Source organism: Myxine glutinosa, unplaced genomic scaffold (assembly GCF_964187855.1).
Source record: "Myxine glutinosa unplaced genomic scaffold, kmMyxGlut1.1 SCAFFOLD_1652, whole genome shotgun sequence".
Lineage (NCBI taxonomy): Eukaryota > Metazoa > Chordata > Myxini > Myxiniformes > Myxinidae > Myxine > Myxine glutinosa.
The window spans coordinates 25264-52859 of NW_027617747.1; the positions used below are offsets into that span (position 1 = coordinate 25264).

The window sequence follows — 27596 nt, forward strand, 5'->3', positions numbered from 1 at the left end:
GTCCCTGAGCACAAGGTGCACCTTGTGCTGGCCATCGAATACCCGCTTTCCTTGTCATCAATCCCCGTGTGAGTCAGTTTTTGTCCTGTTTCTCTGTGGTCTGTCGGGAATAATATAAGGTTGTGTCTAAGTGCCTGTCTTCCTATGATGTACCTCTCGTCCCTGTAATCTGACCTTCCGCACGAATATAACCTCCTCCGGAGGTCTTGAGAACTGAACCCCTGGTGTCGTATTGTGTCATTATAACCCAGCCGGGTGTCTTCTCTTTCCTATTGAGCCAGCGTAGCGCGGCTTCGTCGACGTTCGAGTACAATCGGGTAATTTGTGCGGACACGACGGCCATTCCGCTCGGCCCACCTTAACATCAAAGTCGTGTCTGTAACAATATATATATATATATATATATATATATATATATATATATATATATATATATATATATATATTGTTGCGGTTTTGCAATGAAGAACACGCCCTCTAGTTAATTACACGACAACATGTAGCCTGCAGTAGTGTTATTTATTATTAAATGTAAAGATTAGCTCCCTTTCCATTGTGTAGTAATTAAAACAGATATGCGTTGAGTGAGGCAGGATTCCAACCCTCCGTGTGGCTGAAAGGAGACGTTGGTTTATGGGTGGGGGAAGAACGGCCCGTGAAGCCTTCCAGAGGGAGGCGTAGCTGAATGAACGACCACACGTGACCAACATCGGCCAATTGGTAACCCATGGAACCTTCCAGAAGGAGGTAGGGCTGAGTGACAGCAGGTGACCGGCAGCGGCCAGTCGGGGACTTTGGAACCTCTTCCAGAAGGACATACTCCCAACCACCCCCCCCCCCCCCCCACCGATAAAAGGCAGAGCTGGCCGTTCTTTATGCTGATCTTCCTCCGAGCTGGTCGTTATTCGTGGTGATCTTCCTCCGCGCTGGTCGTTCTTTATGCTGATCTTCCTCCGAGCTGGTCGTTCTTCATGGTGATCTTCCTCCGAGCTGGTCGTTCTTTGTGGTGATCTTCCTCCGAGCTGGTCGTTCTTTGTGGTGATCTTCCTCCGAGCTGGTCGTTCTTCATGCTGATCTTCCTCCGAGCTGGTCGTTCTTCGTGCTGATCTTCCTCCGAGCTGGTCGTTCTTCGTGCTGATCTTCCTCCGATCTGGTCGTTCTTCGTGCTGATCTTCCTCCGAGCTGGTTGTTCTTCGTGCTAATGTTCCTCCGCGCTAGTCGTTCTTCGTGCTGATGTTCCTCCGCGCTGGTCGTTCTTCGTGCTGATCTTCCTCCGAGCTGGTCGTTCTTCGTGCTGATCTTCCTCCGCGCTGGTCGTTCTTCATGCCGATCTTCCTCAGAGCTGGTCGTTCTTCGTGCTGATCTTCCTCCGCGTTGGTCGTTCTTCGTGCTGATCTTCCTCCGCGCTGGTCGTTCTTCGTGCTGATCTTCCTCCGAGCTGGTCGTTCTTCGTGCTGATCTTCCTCCGAACTGGGCGTTCTTCGTGGTGATCTTCCTCCGTGCTGTCTACCGGATCGACCCGTACGCTACGCGCAGGAACTGCCCTTACCCAAATCAGCGTCTGCACGTCCTCCCGGTACGAGTCTAACCAACAACAACAACAACATGCATTTTAAGGCCATTTTCCCTGCGAGAGCGGGGGTTAGCCTTGCGGTCCCCATGACAATCTTCTCCATTTTGCCCTATTTTCTGCATCTCTCCTTGTTAACCCCCTTGCCCACATTTCTTCTTCCACCATCTTTAGCCAAGTCTTTCTCGGTCTTCCCCGTCCTCTACTTCCTTCTACATTAACTTCCATCACTCTTCTCAACCAGTCACTTTCATCCTTCCTCAATACATGACCAAACCATCTCAACCTGTTCCTCTTCACAGCATCAATCACAGGCAATATTCCCATCATCTTTCGCAATTCATCATTTGTCTTCCTCTCTCTCAACGATACTCCGCACATCCGTCGAACCATTCGCATTTCCACCCTTTCCAGCCTTCGTTGCTGCTCTACGTTCATTACCCATGTCTCGCTCCCATAAATCATAACACTTCTCACACATGCAGCTGCAGCATACACCTTTCCCTTCAGCTTCAGCGACACTCTCCTCCTCATCAGCACGCCACTCAGTTCCCGAAACTTCTTCCATGCACATCTCACTCGAGCAACCATTGCCGAGTCTGATCCACCTTCTCCATTCAGCATGTCTCCGAGGTAGCAAAATGTTTTCACACCTTCCAGCTTCACGCCGTCTCCAAGATCCAACTCAACATTTCCTCCATCTGCAGCTCCCTCTGCGCACACCTTACATTTGAATGTAGCTGCCACACTGGTAAATGACCCGCTCAGACCACTACATTTTTGACGAACCCACTCAGCACACATTGTACATTGAATGGAGTTCACTCCGACACCCTTCCTGCACACAGCACACGGCCACTTCCCAGTTCTTTCCACCTCACCACATGCTTTACCACTTGCCATCACCTTTGTCTTTCCGATATTCACCTTCAGACCTTTTGTCTCCATACATTCCTTCCACTTGTTCATCTTTTCCTTCAGTCCATCCATACTTTCCGCAATCAACACCAGATCATCTGCATACAACAACTCCCACGGTAAACCCTCCTTTACGTTCTGAGCCAGCACCTCCATCACAGCTACAAATAGTAGTGGACTTAGTACCGACCCCTGATGCACTCCCACCTTCACCTCAAACTCACCACTGTTCCCGTCCTTCGTCCTTACAGCTGTGCATGCTCTTTTGTACATTGCCATCACTACTCTGATCAACCATTCCTCCACTCCTAACTTCCTCAATGCCCATGTCAATACTTTGCGTGGGACCCTATCGAATGCTTTCTCCAGATCAACAAACCCAAAAAACAACTTCTTCATCTTATCCATGTACTTCTCCTGCAACTGCCTCACAATGAAAAGCGCATCTGTCGTTCCTCTTCCTGGCATAAATCCAAACTGCATTTCGTCGATCTTCACTTTCTTCCTTATCCTCCTTTCCAACACCCTTTCCAATACCTTCATTCCATGCTCCAATAACTTTATCGCTCGGTACGAGCCACACTCCAGAGGGTCACCTTTCCCCTTGTATAGAGGGACGAGGGTACTCAGTTCCCAATCCACTGGAATGCGGCCTTCTTTCACCACCAGATTACAGATCTTTGTCATTCTCTTCACACCCCAACTTCCTGCTGCCTTCAACATATCTCCCACAACTCCCGTCGGCCCTCCCGCTTCTCCACTCTTCATTGCTTTTATCGCTTCCTCAACTTCCTTCTCAGTTATCTTCTCTGCCGGTCCTAAAACTGGGTTACTCTCTATGTTGCCATCCCATTCATGTTGTTGCCACTATGTTGCCACGAGTCTAACCGGTGTGACATCCCCTGTGTGCGAGTGTGCCAGGCGCCTGTGTTGGGAATAGTTAGGTAAGGATTTATGATAAGCCTGCTTCTCGTCCTTTTCGTGCTTTTTGAAAATAACGACGTGTACATTTTATTTTCTCTCGACCTGCGCGTGTGCGTCTTTTCCCCATTGACCCAGCATCGTTCGAACCGAATTCGGCTGCTCGATTAGGTCTGTAGATCACGTAGTGTAAAACTGCGACCCACATCGCGCGATTTGCTCGGCGTGCCTGATTGAACTAGGTGTGGGATTGCGAGGGGTTCAATCCCCGGTCTTCCCGGTCACGTGGTCTCGAAGGTATTCGGATCACGGTCAACACCCCTTCAGCCCGTGGACCCGGTGTCTGTGGGGAGCGGGGTGTTAATCCCCCCCCCCCCCTCCCCGCCTTATAATTCGATAAGCATGTTTTTTTTTACTTCTGTGTACTCCAGAACTGCTGGATGGAACGAGTTGAAACCTGGTGGTTATCCTCAGGGTGTACCTAGAAGACTTTTGGGCAGTTACAAAAACAACAACAACCATATATCAATGCTGGATACAACGAATAAAGGAATACAGTAATACACCAATGATCCCGTCTGTAAGGATGGGTTCTTCGCCAGTTGTTAAAATTACGCTATCCTTTGAAATAATAGTGAACAAATATCGATAAGATGTACACAAATTATCTATTTAATAATGAGAAGAAAGACGAGCCAACAGCACCCTTTGGTGAGCGTCGCTAGGCTGCCCTTTTCCTGCAGGTGCGAGCAGCAGCGATGGAGTACGCAGCCCAGGTAATGGCTCCGTATGGCGAGGGTTTCGCATGGCTCGGCCTCCTTCATACTGTGCTCGCTCACGGAATCTAAGACTCGGGCACATTGCGTCAACGCCGTAGGATCTTGCAGGGCCGGGTCTGCCTGGACTAGCTGAACGAGCTGCGAACGAGACACCGACACCACCACAATGTGCGGCTTACAAAGGGAATGCAAATTGAGGTCGAGGGCTAGAAAGGTATGCAGTTGGGACAGTAAACCCTGCTCACAGACCATGCTGCTGTGCTTACCTTGACCGGGTTGAGGTTGGTGGTAATCAGAATGCCGTGTAACTGATCCGCCAGCTCGGGTGGCAGCTTCGGTTCTGTCTCCAGGCCCTGAGGACGTGTGTAGTAGTCCAGTCTCTCTCTCGGAAAATAGTTATTTATTATTGTCACGCATTCATGCTGGCCTGGAAAATAAGAGTGGGAAAAAATGGATTCACTGACCTGTTCGTATATATTTTAAAGGTACTATGATTAACCCTTGTTTATGCTGCCAAATGTGCATAATGTCACGTGTCTGCATAGATAAACGCCACCATTTTGTTTTATCGATAAATCTGATATAATCAATCGATATCTCCCACTCCTTTGGCCTTCCCTCTCCCTCCTAAGATTTACATATACTCAGGAAAAGCCAGAGAGATGAAACAAACCTACAAATGCAGCCATTTGTGCGGCTGTGCGGCCCACAGAGTTTACCATGTCTGTCTTGGCACCGGCATCCAGCATCATCCTGGTGATGTTCTTCTTACCTGTGGTACCACAGACAAGGAAATAATCTAGCAAGGATACAAGTACAGGTTGCAAAAAATATATATATTTTAATTAAATAGCAAAATGGAAGAGCACACCAATAGGTCAAAAAGGGTCAGCAGATACTTGTATGTGGGGGGACGAAGTGGCCCAATAACATGTCAACAATAAATAAAGAGTAACATCCTGGAAAGCACAGCAGAACAGAGGCTGGAAACGATAAAAAACAAAAAACAAACAAACAAAAAAAACAGGTACTTCCCATGACATCAGACATGGAGAGATGAACGTTACCGGATAGTCCAGCAAACATGAGGGTTGTGTATCCGTGTTCATGTTCGTTCACGTTAACATCAGCAGCGTGCTTGAGCAGCACTTCACACATGTTAGCTCGGCCTTTGTACGCCGCATGCATCAGTGGAGTCATTCCGTGCTGCAGGAAGACAGATTTTGATGGGATTTTAAACGGTGCATAGTTGGCTATGCTGGTAACGAATCAGAGGTCAAAATCCTTTATTCCAGGCAAGACAGGAAAATCTCTTCCTCTCCGTGTTGGGAAAATGGTCAAATATTTTATTATTGATGCTAAAGCAATGTAACAAGGAAAGGTCTTCGTCGACTACGACCACACGAGGCTGACTTACTCCACAATCTCCAAGTGCTCTTTCAAGCAATTATGGGCCAAATAGGCTCCTCAATGCGTTGCGCAAAGTCCTGCAGGATCATGTGACCACTTGTTTGACTCAATATAGTCCTGTGGAGACGACCAACGATCCTTTGTATATTAATCTTTCCCAGCAAATAACCCGTCTGGACGGATTAGTTAATTCCCCCACTTGTATTACGTCCATGGTGTATTTTATTTTAACTTGGAATATCGGCTTCCATTGGATGGCTCCGTACAATACATACTATGTATCGAGAATTGGGATCTTCCCACCACCCTGAACCGCCAAGACCATTAATGATCATTTTACCCTCTAAAACCCTGCTGTTGGTGTTTTTTTTTTAACCCTCTAAAAATACTTGGTCACCTTAAAACTGTCGACTGTCAATACTTGGTTACCTTTAAAACCAAGTCTTGACAGACTCAAGCACGCACCGACTACAACCACCAGTTTTCAACTCGTTCTCTTTGGAGTGCAATTCTGCAAACAAACCAATTTCTCAAATTATATAAGACTAGAAGAGTGGCCGGGGTGGGGTCAGGGGAGGTGGGGGGAGGAGGAGAGGAGATTATGTAGTTGTCCTTATTCAAACATGTAATCCAAAATACGGATCCGGATGAAACTTGGTGGACAGGCTGGGTGTGTGACCAGGACAAATTGATTCAATTTCGGTGAACACCCAGATCCGAGAATTTTTAAACACGTGTGAGAGATCGGGGATTTATAAATGTGCGTGATTCTTCACCAATGAGAGATAGAGCCAAAAACTAGAGCCATGTAATCTCCACTCAAAAAGTTATGGATGTATTTGGACGAAACTTGTTGGACCAGTTGGGTTTGTGACAAGGACTAATCGATTCGATTTTGGTGAAGATGTGAATGTGGATTCGGATACTATAATTTTTAAAAGTGATTCTTCACGATTGGGAGATGGGTCCAAAAACAATACATATCAGGATATCTCAAAAAGTTATGGATGTATTTGGACGAAACTTGTTGCACAGGTTGTGTGTAAGACAAGGAAGAATCGATTCAATTTTGGTGAAGATCCGGATCCGGATCCAGCTAGTATATATATATTTTTAAAGTGATTCTTCACGATTGAGTGATATGGCCAACCAGGCGGAGGTATGCTCTCTACTGAGTGCCGTTCTAGTTTTAATATATGATAGATCCCCCAATGAATACAACCGAAAACACGTACCTTTACCTACAGCAACCTGGCATTGTCCCGTCTGCATACCCCCTACATATAATAACCACCCCCAGAGCCCAGATCCTTTTGTGTGACACGCTCCAACATTGCCCCTTACATCATGTAATCTCCACTTTCATTATTCTTACCCACCCCCATCACCTTACACTTGTTTAGATTAAATCACATCTGCCAATCTTTTCCCTAACCTATGCAAGTATCAATACTTTCCTGAATCTGATCAACATCCTTTCTGCTATCTACCTTACCTCCAAGCTTTGTGTCATCTGCAAATTTGGAAATCCCACTCTTCACCCCACAACCCAAATCGTTGATGTAAATTATGAATAATAATGGTCCTTGTGCTGACCCCTGAGGTTCCCCACAACTTACATCCTCCCAGGAAGACATCCTTACACTCACTAATCCATTTTCCAATCTAGGTAGTACCTAAGTGGAAGGAATGTATGGAGACAAAAGGTCTGAAGGTGAATATCGGAAAGACGAAGGTGATGGCAAGTGGTAAAGCATGTGATGAGGTGGAAAGAACTGGGAAGTGGCCGTGTGCTGTGTGTAGGAAGGGTGTCGGAGTGAACTCCATTCAATGTACAATGTGCGCTGAGTGGGTTCATCAAAAATGTAGTGGTCTGACAGGGTCATTAACCAGTGTGGCAGCTACATTCAAATGTAAGGTGTGCACAGAGGGAGCTGCAGATGGAGGAAATGTTGAGTTGGATCTTGGAGACGGCGTGAAGCTGGAAGGTGTGAAAACATTTTGCTACCTCGGAGACATGCTGAATGGAGAAGGTGGATCAGACTCGGCAACGGTTGCTAGAGTGAGATGTGCATGGAAGAAGTTTCGGGAACTGAGTGGCGTGCTGACGAGGAGGGGAGTGTCGTTGAAGCTGAAGGGAAAGGTGTATGCTGCATGTGTGAGAAGTGTTATGATTTATGGGAGCGAGACATGGGTAATGAACGTAGAGCAGCAACGAAGGTTGGAAAGGGTGGAAATGCGAATGGTTCGACGGATGTGCGGAGTATCGTTGAGAGAGTGGAAGACAAATGATGAATTGCGAAAGATGATGGGAATAGAGCCTGTGATTGATGCTGTGAAGAGGAACAGGTTGAGATGGTTTGGTCATGTGTTGAGGAAGGATGAAAGTGACTGGTTGAGAAGAGTGATGGAAATGAATGTAGAAGGAAGTAGAGGACAGGGAAGACCGAGAAAGACTTGGCTAAAGATGGTGGAAGAAGAAATGCGGGCAAGGGGGTTAACAAGGAGAGATGCAGAAAATAGGGCAAAATGGAGAAGATTGTCATGGGGACCGCAAGGCTAACCCCCGCTCTAGCAGGGAAAATGGCCATAAAATGCATGTGGTTTGTTGTTGTGTAGTACCAGACCAGCCACTCCACAAGCCCTCACCTTGGCTAACAACCTTCTATGTGGTACTTTATCAAATACCTTCTCAAAGTTTAGATAAACTACATGCACTGAAGGTACACTACCAGTCAAAAGTTTCGGTACACCCAACATTTTTTGATATTTTTCTGTTTAATGTGCGAAATGAACATAAGATGTGAACAAAACTCTTACCAAAGAAATATCTGCTTATCTACTGATAATTCATTGTCGTGTCCCTGGGATTAGACCCCAAGAGGGCAAATGGCAAAAACGAGCTTTAACTCCGAGGCATATACCCAACTTGGCGGTAGTGACAGGCGTGGGAAGGTTCGAAGTCTTACCTGATCGGGAACACACACAGGGGTTATCCGATCCCCACAGGCGGGGCTTGCGTGCCGATCGGCAAATGTGCTGGGTGTTGGTTAGCCCTAGCGAAGTTGTGAGCAAATGAGTCCATTTACAGTGCGATCGTTGTAGTTGTTGTAATGGCGGCCCTTTGTGATGCAATAACAGCGAAGGGAAAAAAATCACAGGGAAATTACACACTGGGGGTTATCCTTATGGACCCTATCGAAATAGCATAGCTCCACCCCTCGTATAGAGACACATATACGATCTTACCCGGAGAGTCGGTATAACTTAATTTACATCAAGGTGGGTTCTTCTTCTTCACGACACTCAGAGCATTCTAAACCTACACAATTCTATCTCGACTAAGGTATTTCATCCCTACGCCAAAAACATAATATTGTGCTTCAATGCATCTTTCTTGTGCGAAACGTAGGTTTAAAGCAATTTTTGGAAATAGGTCAAAAAGTGCAATGCTAAATCCAAACTGAAACGCAAAGTTAATGTTATTAACGTTTCATCTCAGGAGCAAAAACTGTTTACAAATACTCTGCTCTGTGTGGAATGAATATTTGTGCTTAGTTTCTTCATCATATGCAATGTCTATTATTGCCAGGTGTTGCAAATTTTTTTTACAGAAAGACCAGCCATACAATCTAATGAGTGTTTTTGTGTTTCAGAATGCATGAACATGGGTGCCAAAACTCAGCTAACGCCAGAAAAAAGACAGGCAATTGTAACTTTGAGAAAAGAAGGCCAATCCTTGAGACAAATTACAAAAAACTTACAAGTGTCAGTAAATGCAGTTGCTTGTGCCATTAAACGACATAATGAAACTGGTAAAAATGCCGATAGAAAACGTTCTGGTCGACAAAGAATCACAACAGAATCGCAGGAAAAGTAATCCAAGACACCAGTCTGCGCAACAGACGTCTTACATTATAAAATCAGGAGATTACCAAGGCATTTTGGAGCACAATGGTCAACCCAGTGTCAGAAAGCTGAGTCTCCGTCGAAGGTCATGCGTCTTGCAGCAGGATAATGACCCCGAACATACTTCAAAAAGCACCCAGGAATGGTTCAAGACGAAACGCTGGACTGTTCTGAAGTGGCCAGAAATGAGTGCAGATCTAAATCCCAATGAACACCTGTGGGGAGATCTGAAAACAGCAGTTGGGTGAAGGCACCCTTCAAATGTGGGAGAACTGGAGCAGTTTGCACAAGAAGAATGGGCCAAACTGCCAGTAGAGAGGTGTAGGAAGCTCATTCATGGCTATAGGAAGCGCTTGACTGCAGTTATTTTGTCCAAACGCTGTGCTACAAAATATTAAGTCTAGGGTGTCAATAATTTTGGAGAGGATTGTTGAGAAAGTATATGGGAGGGTTGTCCAGTCGGTCTTTTCGGAGAGACATAGTAAGAGTGTGAGATTTGTCAGGATTGAAAGACATGTTCCACTTGTTTGCCCAGTCTGTGATTTTGTCCAGGTCTGCAGAGAGTGAGGAGGCTGCAGACTGCCGATCTGAGGGAAGAGGCATGGAGCGGCAGAGAGTGGAGTCATCAGCAAAGAGATAGAGAGGATTTTCCAGAGTCGGAGAGATCATTGATGAAGACCAGAAAAAGCACAGGGCCCACAACACTGCCTTGGGGAACTCCAGCCTGAACAGGAAGGGTAGATGGGAGAAATCCATTCAGGGCCACACGTTGACTCCGACCAGAAAGGAAGTACGCAAGCCATGCATGGAGATTTCCATGGATACCATAGGAGGAGAGTTTGGTGAGCAGAGCTGGGTGCCAGACCGTATCGAAGGCACGTGATATGTCAAAGGAGACAGCTCTGATTTCCTGTTTGGCATTGAGGACCTCCATTCATTGTTGAGACAGCAGAAGCAGCATGTCCAGAGTAGAGTGACCTGGTCTGAAACCAAATTGATGATCAGAGATGAAGACATTGGAGAAGAGGAAGGATTTGATATCTGAAGAAATGATGGATTCCATGACTTTGCTGATAATTGGGAGCAGGCTGATTGGTCTGTAGTTGCAAGGATCTGTTTTTGCACATTTTTTGTGTAAAGCGGTAATGTTGGCTGATATCCAAACTGATGGCAGATGATCTTGAGAAAAAGAGAGGGTGAAGAGAACAGAGCGAGGGTGTGAAAGAGCGGCAGAGCAGGATTTCAGGACCCGTGGGCTGATGCTGTCTGGTCCAGTTGCAGAATCAGAGACGAGGTCCGACAGAAACTTCTCCACCTTGTCAGGAGAGGACACAGAGTCCAGGAACAGCTGGGTTTGAATGGATACGGTGGGTACAGAGAGAGATGGGTTTGGGATACAAGATTCTGAGGCAAACACAGAGTTGAGGCATTCGGCTTTGTCACGTGCGGTGTCAACTGTGTAGCCATTTGAGGTAAGGGAGGGGATGGAGGGGGAACAAACACCAGAAACGGATTTGACCAGATAACCCCAGGATTTGGAGGAGGGAGATAGGTTTGAGAGTTCAGTCTTGAGAGTAGAAAGATATTGCTTCCTGGCTCTCCTGAGGGTAGAACACAGGTTTTCGGAAGACAGATTGAGGTTTTACATATTAAACACATTATGTTGGGTGAACCTAAACTTTTGACTGGTAGTGTATATTAAAATACAGTGCATCCATTACATTGAGAACCACATCAACTGAAATCCCTTGGGTAAAATAGACAATGTAAAAGCACCTCATCCAGGCAGTTTATCCGTACAGTCTTCAATTTGAGCAACCTTTCCACCTCTTCCACATTCCCTGTGCAAAGGAAAAAAAAGTCACGTGGAGGTTAAAAATAGCAACAGCAAAGCTCGACAATTTTTTTTTTTTTTTTTTTTTTTTTGTATACAAGATCGAGGCTCGTGAAAGAGCAAACATTTATCACACAGAAAGACAAACAGACACATAAAACAAATAACATCGGGAGCGGTAGACACGATGGGGAGAGAGGGGGAAGGACACAAACACAACATTTGAGAGCAGGGACCGAGAGACATGGAGACATCGAGAGATCTGTGGGAGGGAGAGGGCTTTGGGAGGGAGGCATGTGAAGGGGGGGGGGGGGGGTGGGAGAGGTATAAACATATGGACACTGCCAGGACTTCCAGGAAAGAAGTTGGAATTTCAAACAAGGTGGATCTGGGGTGAATTAGTGGGGGTAGAAAAGATCAAGGTTTTGGATGGGGGAAGATAAGAGATGGTGGTGAACAGCTGTTTTAAAGACCTGGAGGGAGGAGTGGGATTGAAGGGAGTGTGGGAGTTTGTTCCAGAGGCGGGAGAAAAGAGGAATGAAAGAGTGAAGGTGAGCAGAGAGCCGAGATTTCGGCAGTTTAACCATCAGAGGGTTGCTGGCAGATCTTGTGCGACCTGTAGGAATATTTGGGGGACAGAGCACAGAGAGAGCTGGGGGAGCAAGGCCGGAGAGGAGTCGGTAGAGAACAGAAAGACCACCTACCTGCCTGCGGTGAGTGAGTGAAAGGCCCTCAGAGATAGCTTCATCGCGGGAGATTCCAATGATTTTGAAAGCTTTGGATTCAACAGCGTGAAGCCGAGCCAGGTGTGAGGCAGGAGCACCAGCCCATAGGGGAGAACAGTATTCCATTGAGCTGCGGATGAAAGCCTTGTATGTGGTGAGGAGCTCAGGTGTGCCAAGGAAGGACTTCGCACGACGGAGGATGCCCAGTCGGCGACTGGCTTTGGAGGCCAGCTTGGAAATGTGGTTTTCCCAAGAAAGATCATGGCAGATAGTGAGACCCAAAAGCTTGAGCGACAGAACTTCTTGGAGAGGATTGTTGAGAAAGCAGATGGGAGGGTTGTCCAGTCGATCTTTTCGGAGAGACATAGTAAGAGAGTGAGATTTGTCAGGATTGAAAGACATGTTCCACTTGTTTGACCAGTCTGTGATTTTGTCCAGGTCTTCAGAGAGTGAGGAGGCTGCAGTCTGCGGATCTGAGGGAAGAGGAATGGAGCGGCAGAGAGTGGAGTCATCAGCAAAGAGATAGAGAGGATTTTCCAGAGAGAGAGATCATTGATAAAGACCAGAAAAAGCACAGGGCCCAGCACACTGCCTTGGTGAACTCCAGCCTGAACAGGAAGGGGAGATGAGAGAAATCCATTCAGGGCCACACGTTGACTACGACCAGAGAGGAAGTCCGCAAGCCATGCATGGAGATTTCCATTGATACCATAGGAGGAGAGTTTGGTGAGCAGAGCTGGGTGCCAGACCGTATCGAAGGCACGTGATATGTCAAGGGAGACAGCTCTGATTTCCTGTTTGGCATTGAGGACCTCCATCCATTGTTGAGACAGCAGAAGCAGCATGTCCAGAGTAGAGTGACCTGGTCTGAAACCAAATTGATGATCAGAGATCAAGCCATTGGAGAAGAGGAAAGATTTCATATCCGAAGCAATGATGGATTCCATGACTTTGCTGATAATTGGGAGCAGGCTGATTGGTCTGTAGTTGCAAGGATCTGTTTTTGCACCTTTTTTGTGTAAAGCGGTAATGTTAGCTGATTTCCAGGATGCTGGCAGATGACCTTGAGCAAAAGATAGGGTGAAAAGAACAGAGAGAGGGTGAGATAGAGCGGCAGAGCAGGATTTTAGGACCCGTGGGCTGATGCCGTCTGGTCCAGTTGCAGAATCAGAGTCGAGGTTTGACAAAAACTCCTCCACCTTGTCAGGAGAGAAGGACACAGAGTTCAGGAGCAGTTGGGTTCGACTGGGAAAGGTGGGAACAGAGAGAGATGGGTTTGGGACTAAGGATTTTGAGGCAAACACAGAGTTGAGGCATTCGGCTTTGTCACGTGCGATGTCAACTGTGTGGCCATTTGAGGTAAGGGAGGGGATGGAGGGGGAACAAACACCAGAAACGGATTTGACCAGACGCCACCAGGATTTGGAGGAAGGAGACAGGTTTGAGAGTTCATTCTTGAGTGAGGAGAGATAGTGCTTCCTGGCACTCCTGAGGGTAGACACACACTTGTTCCGAGCTCGGTGGAAGGAACTGAGATTGCCTTCAGTTGGATTAGCCTTCCAAGAGGCAAAGGCAAGTTGTTTCAGGGCAACTGCCTCACCACAAGATTCAGTGTACCATGGACGGGAGGAAGGGTAAGACAACTGAAGGCGAGATGGGATAAATCTGTGCATGAGAGAGATCAGTTTGCTTTGGAAGAATTCCCAGGAAGAATTGATGTCAGAGGCAGTGGAGATGGGAGACCAATCCAGACGATTGATGGCTGCTTGAAGACCGTCCCAGTCGGCCTGAGTGAAATGCCAGACTCGTCGACGCTGAGGAGGCTCTCTGAGAATGGCCAGAGAGATGTCCACTTTGACAAGCACATGATCAGAAGAACCGATTGGAGCAGAAGAAGAGCAGCAGACATTAGCAGGGAAGTTTGTCATAACCAAGTCTAGAAGAGAAGATACTCCATTGGCTGAGATCCGGGTCGGGAAATTGACAGATTGTGTCAATCCCAGTGAGTCACAGAAGTCCTTTGCTGAGGTGCCATGACTGGTGAGAGAGGAACCCACACCCAACCAGGTGGCATGATGACAGTTGAAGTCACCACATATGAGGAAGAGAGAGTTGGGATGAGTGGATAGAAGTTGGTCCATGTTGTCAGACAGTGAAAAGTAGATGGAGTCATCACTGTTTGGGGGACGGTACAGAACACATCTGAACAAAAGGTGGGAGCGGAGAGGAAGCCGTAGCCAGAGGTACTCCTGGGGGTGAGGAGGAAAGAGGGCAGTGCAAGGAGAGTGAGGAAGAGAGTTTTTGATAAAGATAGCCACCCCACCACCAGGCCGAGGCTCAGGTCTATCATACCGGAGGAGGGAGTAACCAGGAAGAGATATTAAGGAATCAGAGACATCTTGAGGGAGGAAAGTCTCTGTTAAGCAGATCAAGTCTGGATTGTCAGAAGCAACCTGTATGGAGAGATCAGTCAGGTTTGAGCGAAGGCCCCGGATGTTTGAGGTCCATACCGTTAATGAAGAGAGAGGGGGAGCATCAGGTACAGGACAGGGGAGGGGAGGAGTAGGGTAAGATGAAGGATGAGAGGGGGAGGTAGGGAGAGCAGTTGATAGTGTGTCAGATATTGCAGAAGAGTTCCAAGAAAGGGAAGGATGAGGAGGATGAAAGGTTTGATGGTGAAGGGATGAGGCACAGTGAGGAGTTGTTTGAGGGGGGGCAGAGGAAAGTAGAAGGTTTGGGGGGGTGGAGGTATGAGATAGAAGGGAGACGAAGTGGGGAGGAGGCAGCTTGGAGGAGGAGGGGGGAGGAGGGAGAATTGGAGAGGAATGGTATGGGGGGAGAATTGAATGGGAGGGGTTGGGGGGGAGTTTTGAAGGGGAGGAGTGAGGGGGGAGTTTAGGAGGGGAGGCGCAAGGGGGGAGTTTTGGAGGGAAGGGGCAAGGGGGAAGTTTCGAAGTGGAGGGGCAAGGGGGGAGTTTAGGAGTGTAGGGGCAAGGGGGGGGATTTGGAGGGGAGGGGCAAGGGGGGAGTTTAGGAGGGGAAGGGCAAGGGGGGAGTTCAGGAGTGGAGGGGCAAGGGGGGAGTTTAGGAGTGTAGGTGCAAGGGGGGGGATTTGGATGGGAGGGGCAAGAGGGGAGTTTAGAAAGTGGATGATTAATGAAAGACGAACATTGATAACAAATTGGGTTTGTTGTGATTTTCAAGTTAGCAATCCGGTTCAGAACGATGGAGGAGGGATGGAATGAATGTGAATTTAGACCATGTAGTGAGGGAGACGTATAAGATATTGAATTTCTTTTTTTTGAAGTGGAATGAGTTGGAAGGTTGGAATGAGTTGGAGAGGAAATTGAGAAAAGCCTTTTAAATGGGAAGAAAAACAGCGTGTTGTAATATACCACTGAATAAAACACAGAAGGGGAAAGGTTAAACATATTTTGTTTGTCGAGATTTACCTTTACATTTGTCGAGAGGATTAAAACATCCTGGTAATCACAAGATAGCAAGTCACATGACCAACAGGTTACCATAACAAACACACAAGCAATCATAGTTACCTTCACACTGTGAATATGTATAACATTTCAATAATTCCGTTTGTTAACTTCGCTAATCTGTGCAAATACAATCACTAACTGTCAATTACAAATCGACAGCCCCGTGATGATGTGAAGATCTGCTGTAGGTTTGTAATCACATTCGATTACCCGACACACACGAAGTGCTAAGCGAGGTTCAGCAATTGGGTCACTCTGTCTGTTTGTCTGTCTGTCTGTCTATCTACAGATGTCAGTCTATGATTGAGGAACAACTTAATTCCAATTGAAGTTCATGTTTTGACCATGAATCGTAGCCTGAACCATTAAGCAGTACTTTGGTCCTGAATTTGTCAAATTGTACAGAATCTCGTATGGACCGCACATGCACAGAGAGGAGCAAGGTATTTTTTTACTATGTCTGTGTGGCAGTCAACCAAAATGGAAAATCATTCCAAACAGGAAACTTACTGTTTTTAAGGACGTCAAGAAGGACACAAACAGGCACGAAGAACTAAGTTAACATGTTAAATCGGGTGGTGTAAAAGAAGATGCAGCAATGGCGGTAAACTTAATATTGAATGTTTTATTTATTTATTTATTTTTTCAACAGCCTTAACTTTATATTTCAGTTGAATTATATACTTGAACACTAGAACAAAAATAGCATTCGCACTTTCAAAACCCTGTTTAGTAGTACTTGAACAAAATATTACGCCATCGTGACCAATCAAATGTGCCGCTAATGGTCTCAGCGTTGGGGCATATCAAGATTCAGACAAAATGGCGGCTCGTAGGAAATATTGGTCATGCTCAGAACGCAAAGGAGTTTAAAAGGCCCTCCAATGTCCTTTTTCTCAAGACTGTAGGGTAACATGTTCGTTGAACTCTTGTTATTTAAGGCAATCAAATTGTTCACATCTATTTCACAATTCATGAGAGACTTGAAGATCAGAGTGCTTATGTGGGAGCAATAAATCGATCAGCTGTTTTTCTGTTAAGAAGTAAAAATAATATCAACAATGAACACTTCACCGATCACAAGAGATCAACAAAAAGTGTCAAATAAACAATGTCGACTCAGGCCGACGAGTGACAGGATTAGATGTGACAGGCGATCGATCTGGTTACTACCTGTAAAATATTGTTATGTTTGTAGGGGGTAGGCAGTGATTACCTTAGTCCAGGTAGAATTGCATAGGTAGTGTGCTCCAACTGTCGTGAAGAAGAAAAATCCCCATATAATAAGAGGAAATTTGTGTCGACCGTATGTCATGGAAGAGCGTATCTTCATCCCCATGAGGGGGGTGGGGTTTGTAAATTAGCTAGAGATTATGGGTAAATTAATCCCCGGTATCTAATGGCCTCTGCTATTTTCCTCTGTTCCTTATGACACAAGCAGCACACACACATGGTAAGAAATCGCCCATTAACCACACTAAATAAAAACCAACCGGAAAGTGGACATTGAGCACTTCCGTGGATAACATCGACTGGTGAGCACACAGGCACAAAAGGTCCGTGAAGCCACGCCCCGAAGAACAGTGATTGGTCTGGGATTTGGTTGGCGCAAGGACTGGTAAGATGGGACTTACTGATATGAGCGGACACGGAGACGTCGTGGGATGACGTCAGAGACTCGAGTACAAAACAATTAGAATGGCAGACATTTTCTCTCTCGGGTTCTGGATCTGGTGGTGAACGGTTGTGTCCCAACATCGCTCTTCTTCTTTCATTCTCAAGTCCTGGCTTTTGACAACGAACGGTCGAGGCTCTGGGCTTCCTCGCATCATCTGGCTGTGGTGTTTGTGTTGGTGAACAAGATCGTGAGGATAAGCGCGGCTGGAAGAGTGAGCTGTACACGGAGGCCTGGTTTCCCCGCCCATAAGTCGCATGGCAAAGCATGCAGTTCCCACCAAGGTAGTGAAAGGGGGGAGGGGGATTCACAATTCCTGACAAGATTCAAGAGCAGCTCGGAGCTAAGTGCCCACAAAATAACGTGGAAGGGGGTGTGGGGGAGAGGGGGTTTGACAATTCCTGACGAGATTCAAGAGCAGCTCGGAGCTAAGTGCCCACAAAATAACACATTTATTTTCCAGTTATTTTTTCCCTTGTGTTGTAATGGAGTCTGCATGGGGGCGCTCCAATTAAGAATTTAATTTTGCCGTTTTGTATTTTGTTACCGGTATTTTCTTTAATAAAGCCGGTATTTTTGTACATTTTAATTCTGTGTCAGGTTTGAGTTGAATATTGCAGGGTCGAAGAAGTCGGGGGGAAGCCGTCCAGGTAAGTTCGTCATCCTCCTTTCCCTCGCGTGTAACGAAGGTCCACCATTGAATTGAACGCCTCGGAGTTAAAGCTCGTTTGGTCATCCATGTTGCCCTGCGGTGCTCACTACAGGGTAGTCACGCGACAATATGCATTTGTGCACTAGTTTGGGTCACCTGCCCCAATTGCACATTAGATTAGATGCGACAGGCGATCGATCTGGTTATCACCTGGAAATATCCATTCGTGCACGACTCGAGTTCGGATCACCTGCCGGGGGATCTAGTTTGACCACTGCTCAGAAAGATTAACGAAAGGTGTCCAGAAGCATGTCCTCGGTTGCATCGCATATCCAACCACACAAACAGCAACTTCATTTGTACAACATCCCTTCTCTCGGCGAACAGAGACATGAGCTCCTGCTTCGCTTTGGAAGCAGTCCATTAAGGTCCAAATGTCACCTGACATGCTTCCCTTCCCCTAACCAATCCTAATCCCAAATCTTGCATCCAATTCAGAAATGCTAAATCTTTGGACATACACTTCTGTACAACACAAAGATATAAACAATCGACAATTCCAACCATGACCGCCACGCTCAATTCCACGATTTGAATGTTTTATAATAATTATTACACGATTATTCACAATAATAGATCCCTAAATGCTCATGGCCCCTTCTTCTTGTAATTTTTATTATTTAATTATCTTTCCAATGCTCCATATAAAACTTTTCATTGTAATCTAAAATGTCTCCTTATTTCTGGCTAATTTGATTTTTTTATTCCATACATTTATTTTCATGCCCAATATCTCACTATAATTCACCAAAGGTCCGTCCGTCCGTCCGTTCCAAGGTACCGCAAAAAAACGGCTGAACTGATTGCAACGAAATTTTGGGTGGGTAATCCTGGGACCCCCTGGAGTAAAATAGGGTATATTGCTTTTCCAATTTCAGCTTTGGTCGCCAGCATTTTCAGGTTTGGACTCCCGCCTAACGATATTGTCCCGGGTACCGCAAAAACGGCTGCACCGATCGCAACAATACACCTCCATGCCCGTGGGATTCTCATGGGTGACCCCACTTAGTACATATTAATGTAATTTTATAGGATTATTAATTCTATATATATTTGTAAGTTTTATGAAACTGGTTCATTATTGTAAACTTGACAAATATTAATCTTTGGACTGCCTTGTCCAGTGTTTGATGTTCCCAATAAACGGAAATGATGCGATGTCTCGAACACTCCACCAGGTGAGGTTTTTAATTAATTTGATCCTGATGGAATCATATACGACTTGTGGTCCCCATCTTTTATTATTTGTTTTACTTTACAAGATAGAGGGACATGGAAGAAGAGGGTTTGGGGGCAGGTATTTCCAGCACTGTGAGGTCTTTTCCTGATGGATCAAAGACCCAATCAAACGAAAATTTTCCTCTTTAAAAGTAAAAGTCAGGTTCATGGAGCATCTTGTCCAGTTCGTGATATACGCACAAAGACACCAAGCTTTCAGATGAATCATGAGGACAAGGAAAACGGGCAAATTTATACAACCCAAGGGTGTTCTACATGTCGATATCGTCCACTAGTAAATAACATTCTCTTACATCAGGTAGAATCATAATACGCCCGGAATAAAATACAATTGACCAACATCTACAAACAAAGTCCATTTGCGTCATGAAACAAAAGTACCCCTACCTCCCCCCAGCACCTTATACTTCTTTAAATTAAACTGCATCTGCCAATGTATGAACTATGAAGGTATCAATAGATTCCTGAATCTGATCAACCTCCTCTCTGGAAATCCTCTTCACCCAACTACCCAAATCGTTTATGCAAATTATGAATAATAATGGTCCTTGTACTGACCCCTGAGGTTCCCCACTACTTGTATCCTCCCAGGAACATATCCTTACACTCACAACCACAGCCACACTTTGCTTCCTATCAATAATCCAGCTTTCAATCCAGGTAGCTACCTGACCAGCCACTCCACAAGCCCTCACCTTGGCTAACGACCACCTACCAATGTGCCTACCACCTATCACCTACCAATCTTGTCATTGCCTTGTTAACCTTTTGCCAAATGTAGATGTGTAGATGTGTAGATGTGTAGATGTGTGTGTGTGTGTGTGTGTATGTGTGTGTGTGTGTGTGTGTGTGTGTGTGTGTGTGTGTGTGTGTGTGTGTGTGTGTGTGTGTGTGTGTGTGTGTGTGTGTGTGTGTGTGTGTGTGTGTGTGTGTGTATGTATGACGTGTGTACTGTATGTGTTCCAAGGTTGAACTTGAAGTGCTCGAAATGGAAAATAGTAGAATTTAATCAAGTAAAATACACACTTGGTTTCACAAGGACCAAGACATGGAGCCCACCCTGACCCTGCCAAAGGTATTTCAACCTATGCATGTTTACACACAAATGAAGATAAAATATAATCACCGATAGTGCTTTATTGTATTACAATTACTATTAACTACAGAGTGAGAGACAACATGCATCCCCTCCTCTTCTTCATCTTACCCTGCGACACATTTGTTAGTAAATCCCGTTCTTCCTCCACAAGATCGCCTTTCTTCACAAGCACCATGCTGAGAAAATAACTTCAAACTTAATCAGAACTTCCAGATCAAAAACTATTTGTGATGATTCCTCTTCAAAAACAATCACGCACACGCCACAAACTGCACTCCTAATAAATAGGCCTCAAACGATTTCACAGTAACAGTATACACTATGACTAGTATTAGTATACACTGTCTTGGTGAATCTTATTCGAAATAATAAAATTAAATATAAACATTGGAGTTGTTTTACAATTAGGACATAGGCCTAGCTTAGTTTGCATGATCAGAGTCAAGAAATAAAGGTTTTCCTTAACACCAGTTATTAGATTCTCCAGCTACACCGCTTATTCGATTCTCCAGCTACACCGCTTATTAGATTCTCCAGCTACACCACTTATTAGATTTGCAACTACACCGCTTATTAGATTCTCCAGCTACACCGCTTATTCGATTCTCCAGCTACACCGCATATTAGGTTCTCCAACTACACCGTTTATTAGATTCTCCAGCGACACCGCTTATTAGATTCTACATCTACACCGCTTATTCGATTCTCCAGCTACACCGCTTATTAGGTTCTCCAACTACACCGCTTATTAGGTTCTGCAGCTACACCGCTTATTAGATTCGCCAGCTACACCGCTTATTAGGTTCTCCAGCTACACCGCTTATTAGATTCTCCAGCTACACCACTTATTAGATTCTCCAGCTACACCGCTTATTAGATTCTCCAGCTACACCGCTTATTAGATTCTCCAGCTACACCGCTTATTAGATTCTCCAGCTGCACCCACTGAACTGAAAATATATAAAATGACCATTGCCATTCACACCACACAGGTGGAGATGTAGCTACCGGGCACCATCTTGGTTGGCATTCGATGCTGGGCGATGGTGATTTCCGACATGCGATTGTATGTAATTCAGAGCGAATAGCGATTGCGTTTTTTCACCTTTTGTGCAATCGTTTTTCAATAGGAAACCTATCACAGTTAGGCCTACTACAACACTTTCCTTTATCCTTTCCTTTTCACAAAAAAAAATTCGAGAACAAATATTGTTAATTTGGGAGCGTGAAGAACTCGGGACATTTTCATGAAACTTGCGAAGTCTGTCCGAATTATTTCACAATGATTTCAATTTCACAATCGTAACCGATTGGAGCAGTTTATTGCCGCACAAAAATGGCATTTTAACAGTTGTCTGGCTTTTAAAATCTGGGACACGTTCAAAACAACCGAGATCCGCGAAGTGAGTCGGTCGAGTCGTGCTAACGAAGATGGCGACACGGCGGCTACATTTTTCACGGAGTATGAGCATTCTTATATATTTTCAATTCAGTGGCTACACCGCATATTAGATTCTCCATCTACACCGCTTATTAGATTCCACAGCTACACCGCTTATTAGATTCTGCAGCTACACCGCGTATTAGATTCCCCAACGACACTGCGTTATATTCTCCAGCTACACCGCTTATTAGATTCTCCAGCTACACCGCTTTTTAGATAGTTTCCATATTACAAAATATTACTAATGAATGTTTGTCCTTATTTTATTTTAATTGTATACAGGTGCAGGGGTGGGGGAGCAGAGAATTTGGAGAGGGGGATTGATGGTTATGGGGGAGGGGGTGTGAGGTGTGCGTTTAGGATGGGGCTGGGAGGTGAAGATTGCTGATTGAATGAAGCGACATGTTTCGGGATCACACAGCTGGACAATATTGTTACGTTTGTAGGGGGTAGTCAATACCTTAGTCCAAGTAAAATTGAATAGGAAGTGTGCTCCGACTGTCGTGAAGAAGAAGAAATCCCATGTAATAAGTAGGAAATTCGTTTAGACCGGATGTCATGTAAGTGTATCTTCGTACCCAAGGGAGGGGTGGGGTTTGTTAATTAGCGAGGGATTATGGGTAATTGATCCCCTGTATGTAATGGCCTCTGCTATTTTTTTCTCTATTGCTTATGACATCAGCAGAACACACACCTCGTAAGAAATCGCCCATTAACCACACTAATTAAAAACCAACCGGAAACCAGGCATCGAACACTATGGCTGGTGTTGCAGCCGCTACATCACCACCTCAATCAGGCAGGGCCGTGGAGCCATGCCCCGAAGAGCAGTGATTGGTCCAGGATTTGATTGGCACAAGGACTGGTAAGATGGAACTCGCTGATAGGAGCGAACACGGAGACGTCGTGAGATGACGTCAGAGCCTTGACTATAAAGGAACGCTCGTCCGACATTTTCTCCTCTTGCGCAAAAAAGATTCATCACGAACAGTCATGTCCCAACATTTTGTCTCTTTCTTTTTCTCTCGCTTTCCTCATGGCTTTCTCTCTTGTGTTGGGGTGCTTCGGAGCGAGGGACATTCTTAAAGAACGGGCACATATACGGTGCGCTCTTGAGCGAGGGACATTCATTGGGAGGATCCACGATTTTGTATCTCTCGTTTGCTGAATCCGGTGGTGGTGAACGGTCACGTTCCGACAGCTTCATCGTGATCGTGAGGAGGAGGAACTGCGGTTTCCCGTGTACGGACGATGAAGACGAGCTCAGCTGGGCGAACGAGGGTGTGCGAGGCCTAGTTGGTGCCCACGGCAGTGCAGCCTACAGTTTTTCCACCTAGCGAGGGGGTTTTAACGATTCCTGACGAGATTCAAGAGCAGCTTTGTGCTAAGTGCCACACAAACATGTATTTATTTTTACAGTTATTTTTCCCATTGTTTGTATTTGAGTCAGTATGGGGGAACTCCAATTAGGATTTTTTTTTGGTGTTTCCCTTGTTACCAGCATCTTATTTAATAAAGCCAGTAGTTTTGTACATTTTTATTCTGTGTCGGTTTGAGTCGATTTATTGCAGGGTCGAGGACGTCGGGTGGACTCGTGAAGGTAAGCGCTTACGGCCTCCTCCCACTTGCTTCCCGTGCGTATAACGACGGTCTGCCATTGAATTGAACGCCTCGGAGTTAAAGCTTGTTTGGTCATCTGTGTCACCCTGCGGTGTTCACCAGAGGGTAGTCACACGACAATATTAAATTACAGTGATGATATATTTAACTTTTCCTTGCATGATATCGTTGAAGTTACATAATTACATTTTACATGACGCTGGATTTACGTGGGAACCTCACGTAATATGTGTTTATTTCACTTATTCTCTGTCTATTCTAAGTAATCAATCGCTCAGAATTCAATATTGTTTTTATAAAATGTTTCAAATCAATTGCAACGAAAACTGCTTCATAATCCTTTGTGAGTACTGTATATACGTTGTTTTTGTTGGTATGACCAAAAAAATGGAGGAGACCAACTGTTATATAGATGTTGTTGGTTTGAATCGATAAACACCAGTGGCCTTTTAATGGAGGATTCCGATTAGCTTGTGGTACGGATGTGGACCGCAGTCCGCCATTTGAGGACCCTTTGCACTCTAATTCATATCCATTCATATCCAATGCAACAATAACTTTAAAAAACTTTTCTTACCTGAAAATTCCACTATGGACAAGCAAAGAGGCTCCTTCGGAAGAAAATTCACAACTGCAGCGGGAATATCTACACGTATCACGCTTTCACTAATCACTCGATCCATTTTCAGCACATGGGCACCGACCGCGCAGTCATGCAGTCGGTGCTTACTCCGACTAATGAAATCCGACGTGCATGATACCGATCTCTGTTATTAAACACTGTCCACCATCACAGTAATGATTTAAGAGATAACAACTTATGTGGGGAAAATTATTATTGATTTTTACATCATTATATGATGCATTTGGGGAACATCCCACACCAGGGCCTGTGTGGATTGTACAGAGCAACGCATTTTATGTTATATTTGAGTAGAAAGTAGGGGTGGGGGATGAGATAAACCCCCTTGTAAAAAAGTGGGGGGGGGGGGGGGAGGATGGATATGTCCCTACCGTCCCCCACCCATCGACGCCCATGATCAAGGGTAGGCGAATCGTCGCTGGCACCCTGAACAAATGACAAACTCCTGCCCTGACTGTCGACTGCTGGAAAGGTAAAGCCAAACTTTCCAGCCAAACCTTTGCCAAGAAACTGATTCGGTTTTGATTTACGTTTCCAACCAATAAACAACGTCGCCCTGATGTCAACAATTCGCTTGCGATCAATCGACCAAATGCCAAAGTTGGTCCAACGTTGTTGTGTTACCCGGGATACGAGGAAACCAAATGAAATGACAAAACACTGATCAGCAAGGAATTGCTCAACATCCGCATCACGTGAGCTAACAACAACATAATTCAATTTAGTTTGTTTGTCTAATCTTCTGTCGCTTGTTTTCCCCCTTTCCTCCTCGTTTTAACTCTTCTCCAGTCCCAATCTTCTTGACCCTAAACCCCTTAACCCCGGCCTTCCCTGTCAAAATCAATCATTCTCACCCCCATGTTCCCACTGACCTCACTCTGACATTCCCCCATCCGAAATGAACACTCGCTCCTTATATCCGTTCTCTCTCTTTTACTCCGATGAAGGGTTCATGCCCGAAACGTTAGGGGTTTTTTAAGCGTTAGGAATTTTTTTCTAAATAGGAGGCTTGTGCAAGAAACAATACATTAAACAATAAAACATGCACGGGCACACAGCACACAAGCACAACAACAGTAGAGAACAGGGACATCGGTAGATCTGTGGAAGGGAGAGGGCTGGGGGGGGGGGGGGGGAAGGGGGAAGGAGTACACGGTATAAAGCAAATAAACACTACTAGGAATTTCAACAATTAAGTCGGAGATTGAAAGAGGTGGATCTGGGGTGAAATTACCGGGGGTAGAAAAGATCAAGTTTTTGGATTGGGGAAGATAAGAGATGGTGGTGAACAGCTGTTTTAAAGACCTGGAGGGAGGAGTGGGATTGAAGAGAGTGAGGGAGTTTGTTCCAGAGGTGGGAGAAAAGAGGAATGAAAGAATGAAGGTGAGCAGAGAGCCGAGATTTCGGCAGTTTAACCATCAGAGGGTTGCTGGCAGATCTTGTGCGACCTGTAGGAATATTTGGGGGACAGAGCACAGAGAGAGCTGGGGGAGCAAGGCCGGAGAGGAGTCGGTAGAAGACAGAAAGACCACCTACCTGCCTGCGGTGAGTGAGTGAAAGGCCCTCAGAGATAGCTTCATCGCGGGAGATTCCAATGATTTTGAAAGCTTTGGATTCAACCGCGTGAAGCCGAGCAAGGTGTGAGACGGGTGCACCAACCCAGAGGGGAGAGCAGTATTCATCTCATCTGAAGCTAAACCCAAAGGAGTGCACACCTTTAAGCCATCCTGTTAACTCTTCTAAGCACTCATCCGAACCCAACGAATCGTGTAAAAGAGAAAAGTGTCAAAACTCAACGTCATCGGTCTACCTTTGATGAACTGGACCACAGACCACGCCCTCCTTTAACAAAAAACGTCATCGGTGTACCTTTGATGAACTGGACCACAGACCACGCCCTCCTTTAACAAAAAACGTCATCGGTGTACCTTTGATGAACTGGACCACAGACCACGCCCTCCTTTAACAAAAAACGTCATCGGTGTACCTTTGATGAACTGGACCACAGACCACGCCCTCCTTTAATAAAAAACGTCATCGTTGTACATTTGATGAACTGGACCACAGACCACGCCCTCCTTTAATAAAAAAACGTCATCGGTGTACCTTTGATGAACTGGACCACAGAACACGCCCTCCTTTAACAAAAAACGTCATCGGTCTACCTTTGATGAACTGGACCACAGACCACGCCCTCCTTTAATACAAACTTTGTTCTCACAGGCTACGTCATCAATGTCTGCTTCTTCTCACTCTCCCTTACCAATTGTGTACGTAATAAATATATTGTCGTTTGTAGCATAGTTTATATCAAGTTACCACATCTACACTCACGATACATCTACATCTACACATGTTATACCTGTCCAGGAGAGCACGGATTGCAATGATGGCGATATGTCACGGTAATCAGAGCTCACGAGTTCATGTAGAGAACGAAGTTCTAGCGCCAGACCAGGTGTATTGTTCAAGACGTTACCTGTTCAAAGGTTGAATGCATTTCAGGTTATAAAATGTCAGCAAAAAATGAAAGCTCCTGGAATCACAGTATACCTGGTCTGAGCTGTCAGACCAGATGAGCCAGTTTACCTTTCCTTGCAGATGAATACAAAACCGTGAGTGTTTATAAAGGTGAACAAGTTCATTTACATAAGAACTAAACAGGTAATCCAACATAACAATATTGTCGTTGTTGGGGGTTGTTAAAAGATCGAAATTTATGTTGTAACAAATTAATATGTAAAGATAATGAAACTGAAATATGAATAAAGAAAAAACAAAAATGAGAAGAAACAAAAAATGTGTTTTACAGCGAACACCTTTACCTGCATATGTAATTAGCATAATGAGTGTATTACAACCACAAACAAGGAAGGGTTGATTGATGACGTTGTGTGACCAGGTATGATGTGTGGAAGGTGGGTCAGGGGGGCAAATCAAAAGAAGAGAAATAGAGGACAGGTAGGTCAGGTGTAATCAACCAGCTCACAGTGAGATAGACGAAATCAAGTATTATGTCTGAAAATAATTCCCATCCAGGTGAGAAGGGAAGACACACCTGGGCTACAACAGCACGACGAGGAGTATGGAATGAATCTCCTGGACAACACACCTCACAAATCACAATGGTACCTGCAGCCTCCAAAGAGAAAATGCGGAAAATAAGGTGTGATGTCATTTTGTGAACCGTTTGTCGCCCATCAGTCCACCTGAACTAGACCACGAAACGTTATGTATTACAAAAATGTTATGACGTTTCATTTGGGGTTTACCTTGGATCAATGTCGTAAAAAAAAAAAAATCAATGACGTTAAAAATCAATGACGTCAAATATAACTAGAACGATACTCTCTGACGTCACGACGTCGAATGACATGCCTCTGTCCACATTATTACATCATTATAATACTTGTATCAAGTTTGATTTAAATCCATTCAGCTGTTCTCAAGTTCTCATATTTTTAGCTGACATGACCTCTGACCTTTGACCCCAAAATCTAATCAGTTCATCTTTACCTCATTCTACATACCTGTACCAAGTTTGAATCATCTCACTTCAGCCGTTCTCAAGTTATTGACCTATTACAGACTTTTACCTTTGACC

At 45.2% G+C, this 27596-nt stretch overlaps 1 protein-coding gene across 1 annotated transcript; it reads right to left on the reverse strand.

The window, feature by feature from the left end:
* Positions 1-2704: 2704 nt before the first annotated feature.
* Positions 2705-26600, reverse strand: LOC144888187 (ankyrin repeat and MYND domain-containing protein 2-like; the record flags this gene model as incomplete). Its single annotated transcript, XM_078769184.1, has 7 exons — positions 2705-4326; positions 4455-4615; positions 4862-4960; positions 5256-5394; positions 11284-11348; positions 26355-26471; positions 26582-26600. Coding segments are annotated over 7 exons (849 nt in total), but the record flags the coding sequence as incomplete, so codon positions are not given.
* Positions 26601-27596: the final 996 nt, after the last annotated feature.